This window comes from Micromys minutus (assembly GCF_963924665.1).
Source record: "Micromys minutus genome assembly, chromosome: 7".
Classification (NCBI taxonomy): domain Eukaryota; kingdom Metazoa; phylum Chordata; class Mammalia; order Rodentia; family Muridae; genus Micromys; species Micromys minutus.
Window position 1 is genome coordinate 51,802,376 of NC_137976.1, and position 12,056 is coordinate 51,814,431.

General features: G+C 36.6%; 1 protein-coding gene across 2 annotated transcripts in view; it reads right to left on the reverse strand.

Moving 5' to 3' along the window:
* LSAMP (limbic system associated membrane protein) overlaps positions 1-12,056 on the reverse strand; it is a gene marked incomplete at both ends in the record, with an annotated part of 2,089,443 nt that overhangs the window by 208,858 nt on the left and 1,868,529 nt on the right. For both annotated transcript variants that reach the window (XM_080918681.1, XM_080918680.1), the window contains one exon: positions 9,390-9,515. In XM_080918681.1, coding sequence (XP_080774807.1) covers positions 9,390-9,515 — 126 coding nt within the window. The remainder of the gene's footprint in view (positions 1-9,389; positions 9,516-12,056) is intronic.

A 12,056-nucleotide genomic window follows, 5' to 3' on the forward strand; every position in this document is an offset into this window, starting at 1 on the left:
CTCCACACCCAGGCTTTCTGATATGGGTAAATCTCGAATGAATTTTAATAACACATATATCTAACAAGTTCTTCCTTGCTGCTGCTGTTGATGGTGTGGGGACTGTTCTGTTAAGAATTCCTCTGTAGATACTGAGGGGACTCTGGTTTCATTCCTTAAGTCATCAACTAGGTGAACCAAGATGTTGAGATCAGTTATTCTTACTATCTAACCAGCTGACCACAGCAATTCAGGTCTATAATTTACTCTGGGACATTTACAATGATGGTAATAATAGAAAGTAGTTGGGTGATGCTTTATTTATCATTAATAAATCACCTTGACATGCATTCTCACACTTAGAGCAATTAAAGAACACTGACAGGTGAACTGATGTTCATATTTTGTGGATGAGACATAGGCCAGCTAAAGTTCTTTCCTTCAGCCATGAAAGTAAATTATGGGTGGCAGAGATTTGATCTCAAACTATCCGAATTCAAATTCTATCCCCTTCACACCACATCACACTCCCTTTCGATCTTTTACATCTGTGGAGAACCTTCCATGTTTTTTCAGGCTCCTTTCATATTCATTATTCCTTTTGACCCCTCCAAGCAGTGGTGTGAGGTAGGCAGGCCACACGTTATTGTCTACATTTTGCAGATAAAGCTATTATAAAAGATGATGAGAAAAGTGGCTACTGTCATTCAGACTGCATTTCCTCATACGCTAGCCTAATTTTTTCCCTGTAATATTCAGCAGCAGTGTTTGATGTAGCAAGTAGAACATTAGAGGACAATAGTCCCAGTGACAAACATCAAGTGACACAGTATCATACCCCATAGCCTTTCTTCTTCTTTTTCCCTGTAGTGATGAATTTGGAAGAAAAGGGGAAGATCCAGTTGGGATGTCTTCCAGTAGGAAAGTGTGAACAGGGTGTTAACTTCTACAGTTTAGATGCTAAGGAAACAGCTTTTTCTGAATTTGAAGATTCTTTCCCTCTAGCCCAGGGCTTTGCCAAGTTAAATATTCATCCAAACCACCAGGGGCTTATGATAGGCCACAGATTCAGATTGGGATGGTCTGTGCTGAGACCCAATACTATTTCGTTTCTACATTTTTTTTACAAAGCTCCAAGGAGATGTCAAGCCTAATGACCGGCATCCAATTCTAATAGGTAGAAATAATCCTATTTCTCAAAAGTACATTTTAAAATATTTTTATATACCATCCCTCCAGTGTCTTGCTTGAAACAAAAAGCTAAAGATAAGAGATGTTTTAACAATATTGAGTTATTCTGCCTGTGTATGTGTCCTTACTAGGTGCCCCCTTTCCTGGGCTATTTATACACCTCAGTACCCTCTTTATACACCCCAGTACCCTTTGTCCTCCTTTGTCACAAGGTTTTAAATGATGTTCAAGCAGCTCTTCCATGCTGTGCTCATTCTACAGACATGGCTTTCAAGCCCAGCTCAAGTCCACTATACCTAAATTCACATTTTAATAATTTTCTCAAGCTACTTTCCAAATACATTAAAGTTTCACACACGTCTCCTACAGCTTTAGCACTCCCGGGTTTGGGATGATCATTCCTGTCACCTGATAATCACCAATTGAGAGGAGCTTCACTTCCACAGGACTCCTAGACCTCACAAGAGATTAAGTAATAGGAGGAGGCAATTCTTTCTACCCTAGGTCAGTTTGATCATCAGCAAGTTTGTGGCCTCAAAGCCTGTTCCACCCTACCCAGTTCAGTTCAACAGAGTGATGGTGTTGACATCTTTGTTGACAAAAGAAAATGTCCTTTCTCAGGCATTAAAAACTTGAGTTAGATATGCCACAGTGCCAAAAGTTAAGGAAGGACCTGTATTTTAAAGATCAATCGATATAGTGTAACAAAACTAAATCTCTAAGCAGAGAATAACAAAGAATCTGACCTCTCTCATAGCAAACACTTCCCCACCCTACAGATATTTATTGAGCACTTATTTATTGAGCCCTGTATCATAATGTGACATGAGGATGCAAAGCTGCTTTGTGTGTGTGTAGGGGGGGGGGCAGAAAGTGAAAATGCAAGAGAGCATTTGAGACAATTACTGACCTAGATAATTGCTGAGAAGTAAAACAACAATCACTGATCATAAAAGTGTGTTAAATCATATCACGACTGTGAGGCAGAGAGATGACTCAGCAGTTAAGAGCACTGACTGCTCTTCTAGAGGTCCTGGGTTCAATTCCCAGCAACCACATAGTGGCTCAAAAACATCTGTAATGAGATCCAATGCCCTCTCTTGGTGTGTCTGAAGAGAGTGACAGTGTGCTCATATGCATTGAAAAAAATAAGCAAATCTATACTACTACTACTACTACTACAATAATAATAATAATAATAATAATAATAATAATAATAATAATATCAAAGGGTATTCACTTCAGAGCATCTTTCCTAGCCAATGGTGTAAAGATGCAAGTCAGACATATTCATGTACATGGGTGACTCGAGGCAAAAAGAATGCAAATAGAATGTAGGCAGAGAACATACATGAAATTTCCAAAAATCATTTCAGCAAGAACTTAATGTAATTTTCAGTTTGGGTAGTTTTGCAGTTCCTGAATAAAATTTGCAGTTTACTCTGTGTCCTCCTGTGCGTTAGTCACTTGGGCCGTTGACTAGTGTCTCGAGACCCGATCCAGAGATAATGGATAGCTCACAAACTTTCCAAGGTCTTACAATGGAGCTTTGATGGGATGGCTGGCAGGTAAAGGCTATTGCTACTATGAGTGTGATGGCCAGAACTCTTGTAGAAAGAGAGAAATGACTCCCACAAACTGTTCTCTGACCTTCACAGGAATGCCATGGCATGTGGACAGGCACACATGCACATGCTAATCAAAAAAAGTCCTACAAGCTAAAGAAAGAATAACCAAAGAGATGAAGTCTTATGTCTTGTATAATACTACGTTCTTGGATGAAGAGTCATGTTGAAATGTTTCCAATTCGTGCTGGCAAAGGTTGAAGAACGTGGAGTGAGCACTTGTGTAGGGAGAAAACTGAACTCTGAACAGTGAATGTTCTCACCTGTAAGTCATGTAATCTGCTGCATAAATTTGAATTATTTGTAATTCAGAGGTACAATCATGAATTGGATAAGGGCTTTAAAACCTTGCTAAGTGATTTGAATTTTGTTCTAAAGGCCCTGGGATATTGTTAATCAAGAGGAATATTAATTTGGACATTTTTTTATTGAGAAATAGTAGTTGGAATCCAATGAGCAAAGTATTGAATACTGGGGAAACAAAATATTGGTTAGACCATATTATGACAGTGATATCACAAAAGATGAAATGATTCAGTTACTAGCAAGGTAGTCAAAGAAGTATCCAAAATTAATCCTTGCTCTGGCAAGAAGAGAAAAAGGAGGTAGGATCACTATGTCATTTTAACTCGCAGAGTGTTTACCTTACTATGAATACTTCAAAAAGATTACACTATGCATTTAGCATTTTGGGTAGGGGTGGACATGGAAATCAAATAAACCCTGCCAGGGTCTGCTCTGTCTTCCTCCATTGTGTGGATAGCACAAATCATTTTAGGCCATCAGGTTTGGTTGTACACACCATTGCACAACAAACCATATCCCTGACCCTATGACCAGTTCTTAATGCCAAACCTCTGGCCCTTATGCTTCTGAATGACATGAGTTTGGGATGATTTCCTGGGAATAAGAGTTAAGTATATACCAGCACATAAACACAATGTGTTTATCTAGACCTATCAATCATCTATTTTTGCTAATTTCCCCTTCTGGGTGTATGTGTGTTTGATTGTGTGCATGTGATCATGTATGTTTTTATGTAATTAGTATATACAATTGCTGCTTGATGGCATGCTTACAATTAAAGGTTTGAAAACTTATGTTTTTTTATTTCTTTATTTTCTTCCTGCTTTTTAGAGTCAGAAACAGAATATTGAGAAGCATGTTCAAATTGAGTGTCTTCAGATCAAGGGATATAAGCATGAAAAATAGTGTGACCAGACACTGTTAACACCATGGTTTCACACACAGATCGTCATCAAAATTCGTGCAGGCACTGCCATGCCAAGGTTTGGAAGCACTGTGCTGTGTGGCTAGGATAGTCTTTCTTCATCTGTTTTCTCAGACAGGTAGTATTCATTTATGAAATCTCAGCATAATATTCCCTCAGGCCAGCTTTGCTGGCTCTGCAGATTTTGCTATATGGCCCTGTTTTATGGTCTTATTGAATGCCATAATTTTCTTTTACAATGTCTGAATCTAATTAAAGTGTTATTCATGCAATTATTAGTTTAATGCTCTATTCTCTTGTTGAACTATGAGGTTCATTTGTTCAGGGACCATGTCTTCTGTCTTACACTTCAATGTGTCTTTTTTTCCCCCTTTTTTTACAGAGTGAGCACTCTAGAAATAATTTTGACCAAATGAGCAAGTTGTGTGTGAGTGAGCAAGATGAATCTGAACACAATTCTTAACGGAAGATAAAACCGGAAACCAATAATTTAGTTAGACACTGAACCCTCCCACACACACTTTTTTAAAAGAAAATATAGAAATATTAATTAAAAATAATGCAAGGCTTAAAAGCACTTTGCACACCATGTGGTATCCCTATTCTGCTGTGAGTGGTCAGTGTGCAGCTAACAGGCTTTACCCAGAAAGTTTGCAGATTTGACTCTTCCACACCTGTGTGTTACCCATTTAGTGCACCCTGGGTACATCCCTAGGATGAAGATACAGAGAAACAGTTCTGTAACATCTAAACCAGAAATCATATCTATTCTCTATGCTAAATATGAGGTCATTAACATAACATCTCAAAAGGGTAGTACTAGGAATATGTATGTCTGGTGTTTGTCTTTAGTAATGACTTGCGTTTAATGTTTTATGTTCCTTCCAAAGCCGTGTGGCAAAACATTTCTTAAGATTTCCATTGTCTTCACTGGTGTCAAACTTTGCTTCTAGCTGGTCAGAAAAATTCCATAGTATATCCTGAGCTGATCTCAGCCTATGGGATGAAATCCTCAGAATACTTTTTGAAATTTCTGGGGAGAAAAGCTTTGTAGAAACAGAAGGCACATCAGCTCTTTCTGCAAACTCAAGCAGGCAACCCTGACACCACAGGAGACACATTGGAGAGAAAGGTTTCCTCATGACAGCTCAGAGCTAGAAGCAGGGCCACTCGACAGTCATGATAAGCCCAGTACTGATCAAGAAGGGAAAACAAAAGTGCGGTACAGAATATATGTTATGGTGCAGTAATCTCTAGTGACCACAGGGCCATGAACATCTAACTTAATTAAGAGGGAAAATAGGTCACATTTAATAACCACATATGTGACACTCATTTCAATGATATAACTGAAAAATGAGGTCCGTTTAACAATTCAGGATTCTAAGATTGGTCTCTTTTTCAAGTGAAGTGTGTTGATTTTGAATACAGAGAAAGTTCACGATACTTCCAGTGTGCTTCTTTAAGAATGTCTGCCGTATACTAGGGGGGAGAGGATCAAAAGAAGGAGAAACAAAATAATCTAATCAGAACATTTAAGCGCAGGAAATGAATTGAGATAATATTCTTTTCAAAAAGTACATCATTCATTTTTTTTTCTTCTTAGCTTCCTTTTTATGGCATCAAATGATGAGTAATCATACATTTGTGATTCCCTGTATGGTGTTTTCTCTTTTCAGGTCTCTATGTTCCCAGTGAAGTCTACCTAATCACAGGTACACTTCCTCTGGAAGGCAGTCCCAGTCTGTACTGTGAAAGGCACAATTAATAATTGAACAAAGGTAGCTGGATTTTCACTATCACATGGCAATGCTTTGCAAGCAGCTCAGCTGGCCCACTGCTATCAAATCTCTCAGATGTCTCAAAAAATGGTGGCACTGGATGGGCTGAAAAGATGATTTCTTTTCCAAAATTTCAAAACACACACACACTCTCTCTCTCTCTCTCTCTCTCTCTCTCTCTCTCTCTCTCTCTCTCTCTCTCTCTCTCTAAAAGAGGAATTAAGTTCTCACTCCTGTCGGTGTGAAGGAAAGTGTGTTTGGTCAAGTGATTAGTTGGTTATTTGAGCCTTGTGTGAGAGACGAAGGAGCAAGCTTGGGGAGTATTATATGCCCATTGTACGAAGAATAGTGGTTTGTTATAGAGTGTGCAAATACAGGAAGAAGCTTTTCTGAGTGTACAAGTACACAATTTGATCCAGGGAGAAAGCCAACATATAGAGGAACAAAGAAGAAACCTAACACAGGTTACACACAAAGCCCTATAGACAAAGCATGACTTTGGTAAATCTTTGCTTGTATCTCTGGCTATGGTCTTCAACAAAGGTGCATGCATTGTAATCTAAGGGAAAAATTAATGTATTTTGGGTTTTGTGAACTAAGTAGTTTTGTTACTGCTACCAAAGTATGTTACTCTAGATCAAAAGAAGCCACAGATCAAATGCAAGTAATTCAGCAGGGCAGTGTTTGCACAAAAACTTTATGAACCTGTACTCAAATTTGAAGTTCATATATTTGTTTTGTATTTAAAATTCAGGATTTCTTTGATTATTTGTAACTATTCAAGAAACGCCATAACTATTGCTCTCCGGCAGCGAGTATTTGAGTGGTCCAGGCCCACAGGCTATAATGTGCTGAGGCCTGGTGCTTAAGTCTTGAGAATCCTTGTTGAGTACATCAAATTTTTGTAGTTAGTTTTGAAATCAGAGTCCTAGAAGTACATGAAATACTGCCTTTACTATGCAAGACATCACTGGGCTCCTGTTCTTTGTTTTTAATTGAATCATCACAGAAACCAAGGTCTTTAGAGTTCATTAAAAAAAAAAAAAAAAAACTCTATGAACTAAATGTAATTTTGGTAAACCATTGCTTGTGTCTTGGTCTCAAGCAGAGGTGTATACATTGTAATCTAAATTAATGTCTTTTTAGGTTTTGTAAACTAAGTACTTTTGTTAAACTTGATATCCTCACAAGTAACATGCCAACAAACTAGCAAAGATCTTAGTGGTTTGGCTCTATCTCAGAATTTTTCTAAATTAAAAGAGGAAAAAGGAATATTTGGAGTCAGGAGTGAACAATTTGCCCTGAAAATACTATTTCGTACTCAAAATTGCAATAAAAGGAGTGTCTTTCTTTTAATATGGCTCTTTATTGATTTAGCACGAACATGAATGCCTTCCTTTAATCCTACATTTTTCATTTTTTAATCTACTACTTGACCCTTGAATGACATTAAAAGATTAGTAAAATATTTGTATTCATTTAAATCTGATTACAAAAAGATGAGACAAGTTAAAAATAATTGCATGAAAACAGGAGTGTGGTTTGCATATGAATTTGAGGTCATAAACACCTAAGTGATATGTTGAAAATCAATTTTATATGAACCTCTAATTTATATATAATAATTTATGTTCTTAACAAATTGGTCATAAATTGCGTGGCAAGTCTACCAACAGTCAATGGAATGAAGGGTTCTTGATAATTTATATAAGTTTTCTGAATCTGTTTGCATAAAACAAACCATTGCTTTAGAAAAGACAAGTAGAGATCCTGAAAACAAAGAGGCAAGTTTTAGAAAGAAACCTTTCAAAGTCAAACTATGGAAGGGTTTGAGTACATTTCCCATAACATTATAGTAAACAGAATGGTTTTAGATGGCCTGTATTTAAATATTTTGACAAGGCAGTATTTTAAAGCTAAATTGCCAGTAGCTGAAGACAATGTTGTTACACTTAGTACCAGGCGGGTAGAATAGGTTGGGTATAATGTGAGTTTTCCAAAAAGAAAGTACTCTGAAGAATTTATTGATTTCTAGAAAAAGATGTGCAGACTCCAAAATGCCACGTTCTAGATGACTATCTGTGTGTTCTTGCCATGTGAGACACAGAGTGAGTCTGTGAGGGAATGTGTTCAGTGTTGATACCCTCAAAATACCTTTTATGATGCTTTTAAATATTGGTAATAAATGATGGAAAATATACATGATAAAGATGAGGTTTGAATAACATTTCCTTAAGAGAATAGAAGTCTCTAAAAGGCTATTTGTTTAAACAATTTTTTCTGGGAACTAATTTCAGACTATGATGTCAAATGGTGGTACCCTATTACCTTTCTACAAAAATGAATTATTTAGAAACACTGCAATCAAACATTAGCATGGGCTCAGGATGAATCTAATTGTACAGTTAGTTTTATACATGTTCATTCCAAAATCAGTTACCTTGGAAATTAAGTGTCTAGACATTTTTATAGAGAAATTAAGTATAAAGGACTATCACACATAAGCCAGTTAAAAGGTGAGACTCTTTACTAAAATAAGTTATTTTCTAAGAATAATCTAACTACAGTTGACTTATAATTGACTTGGTAGATATTTTTTGGAATAATTAAAGAGCAGGTATATTACATATGAATTGTGGTATTTGAAAACACATAGTTTTGTACAGAAAAAAACATAATTTGAATAGAAGAGGAAAATGGAACTAATTAATTCCAAATCATCAGGAAAAGTGCTTAATTGTGTTCAGAAACCATGAGGGCCTTGGGACCTAGTAAAGATGAGGGTAGTACAAATGGGAACAAGAAGGGCACAGAAGACATTTTAAGAAAGTTTTGTTATGAATTTTACTAAATTGGTGTCATTATATGGATTCAATCATATACTTCCATAGCCTGCGTTGTTCCTGGCAACAATCACAAATGTAGAAGCCAAGTCCGGACTTAGGAAGCAGAGATATTTTTGTTCCTAATTTCTTCACATAGTGCTATCACAAAAGAAACTATGATCGAAAGTGACTTTTAAAATTGATGTAAAATAGTATATATAAAACATTTTCCCAAAGACACTGAACCATGAAAGTGCTATATATTTTATAAATGTGTTTTCTTTTTGTACTTTATTTTTAAATATGTCTTAATTGATATAAATTATATCAATTTTCCTCCTTTCATTCCTCTCTTCATTCCCTCCCATACCCCATGCCTCTTTTTTCTTTGATGGTTACTGTTACATACATTGTATGTGTGTGTGTATGTGTGTATATGTATTATTTAATGTTCTTATAATTGGTGTTTTTTGAGGGTTCATCTACTGTGAATGACAATTTTATGTATCCTTTATTTATATATAGGGTAGATAGATGATAGATGATAGATTGATAGATAGATGACAGACAGATAGATAGATGGATGATAGATTACTAAGTTACTTAAAGAGATGAACTCATCAGGCAAAATATGGAAAGTCTACAAAACATTAATACTGCAGTTTTTCTGAGTTTCAATAAAAAGAATGCACATTTGCTTTGATCCAATAGAATTTTAGCTATTATATGTTATCTTATAAGGTAGCCATTTGCTTACCAAGTGGTGTAAGGTGTCTCCAGGTGATTACAGGTTCAGGGCGCCCATTAGCCATGCAGACCAGGGTTACATTGCTGCCCTCATTCACAGTGACATCTGAGGAGATGTTGGAGATCTTTGGTGGAACTGTAGATGGAAGGAAATAAAATATATAATCATAATCATGAAAGCAAAAGCAAATGGAAGCAATGAGCTATAAAGCAACGTTGGTACATTTCAGATGTTATTAGTAACGTTGAAATTTCCTTCTATGTAGTCAGGGTACTTTTAATTCCTACACTTGTGTTCCAAATTGCCCTACAGGTCCTTCAGCATCTATAAGGGGAACATACCTCATACTCTGGCCATCTGAGTACTGTGGGAAGTATTTAAGATGTGTATAATGAAATTGTATTAGATCCTTTCTGGTCAGGACAAATTAAAAGATTTGCACATTCTTAACAATTTTACATTAAATAATCTTATCAGGATCCCTTGAATGCATTATTTATGGATAAGGACAAATATAACACAACCTCCAAATGTGAAGAAAGGAACAACTGACACTTAATAGAAGATCAGAACATTGTGCTATATTAATGAGGCACTCACATATAATATGAATAAGATAATAAAATAGAAATTTTCTACATATAAACTTCTACATACACTATATCCTACATATAGTATAAGTTGGATGATATAAACTAAATCAATAGGTATTGTGTTAAGTAAATAGACATTATAACCATACCATAGCTTTTATTTTTAATGCTACCATTAACAGTACTCCTAAAAACTGAATAAGTTAACCTTAAGTAAACATATATCTACCACGATGTATAGAATACTTTAGAAATACCATTCTATATAATAAAGATCTGGTGTCCTGTGAGGGTTTTATCTATAGGTAAACAACCCACACACAGATGCAAGTAATGAAAGCAGAAAAGGAATGTGAATCCCAGCAGACTCCAGTCTTAAAACACTCCTTGAACAGAATTTCATCTTCACAATCCAGTCAACCAGATGGCCGAAAAGGACAGAAATTACTTTTTGGTGATGTGAAAAATGAGTCCCCAAAGGCAAACAGTACTGCCGCCTGGTCTTCTTCATTAGCGTCCAGGGTGGCAATGTTAGATTTCACTCTGGTGGGCTTCGCTGGGGAGTGTGGGAAGTAAATTACTCACAGATTTTATCACCGGGACCACACATTGATTACAAATAGTGAGGCTTAGGGTGGACGGTGACTCTCTTTTTTTCTTCTCTTTTTAAACTCGGCTGCCTCTATGGTAGCTGTGAAAGAGTACTTCTGAGGGAGGAGGACAAGACAGGATGACGGAGCTCAGTAATCAAAGAGCCTTGTTCCTTGCCACTCCTCCTACCCATCACAGACCCTGTGTTCCTGCCCAGCTGGAACATTTTCTGCTTAAAGGAACAACTGCACAACAGTGTTGAGAGAGACACCGATGGTACTTAGGAAAGCAGCACCCGGGTGATTCTGTGTGTCACAAGAAGAAAGCTGATGGAGCGCCATCATGACTTTAGTGTGCCTCGGACAAAGACATACTATATGGCCTCTGGATAAAAAGCGATGATTTGGAATTGAACCCTCTGGCGGTAGACCACAGTTGATTCCCATCTTTAACAGCCTCGCATGAGTTCCTCTTTCTCTGTTAGCTTCTGGGATTAAGGATTCTTTTCTTTGATCTATTCAATAACTCGAAATCTAGACACTTAGGACAAGAACCTGGAAGGTCATACCCAATTTATAAGTAAGATTGTGAGGAGCAGAGAAGAATAATAGCTTGTCACAAGTGATCTGATCAAGAATTACAGCTGGCCTGACATCTCGGAGTTCCTCGGTGCTTAATTGTTTTCTTGTTTAATATGCATAGTTTTAAGTTTTTATTTGAGGAAACTAGTGTTCTGAATGCCCCCAAGTACATTACAAATAATCAATGACAGTATACAAATGAGCAAAATGTAACTGCTTTTAGCACTTCCTCAATTACCCCAAGCTTGTAATAGGAAGTGCTGTAGCAGTTAAAGAAACCAGTTAAACTCTCATTGCAATTACATCTGAATTTCAACACAATGTAAGACATATATGTAAACGTTTTTCAACCAAATGTGGGGCAATCCAGTTTGTCATACGAAAGCATGCAAACTTAAAAACGAGAAGTCCGTTATTAGGAGTATTACTGCCAGATAATATTACTCATAATAAAATAATGTGTTATCATATTTAAAATAAGTCTCATATACCATATATACCATATACATATATATGAATCTATATTAAGGACTTTGCACTAAGTTGTCATGTTAACCATGTAAACTAAAATGTAAATTTAACAGCAAATGACCAGGGTTATTTCCTAGTCATCATATCATACTGATCGTCATGATTACGGTGAGTCAGCTCAGGTCTGGGACACCAGGGATGAGGATGCTTCAGTGTTAGTACAGAACACTGAGAAATAGATCCTATTGTATTGCTGCATTATGCTTGTATTCGAGTCACTTCCTGTGGGTCTCACCTTATTGATTTACATCAGGAGCTTCCTATAAGAGTATGCATGTGATGTAAGATTTTACCCTCCAAAGAAATCACTCTTACCTACTTTCTAACTCAGCATCTCAATTTCTTTAGGAGTTGTACAAAGCCACATCATCACCCTCATC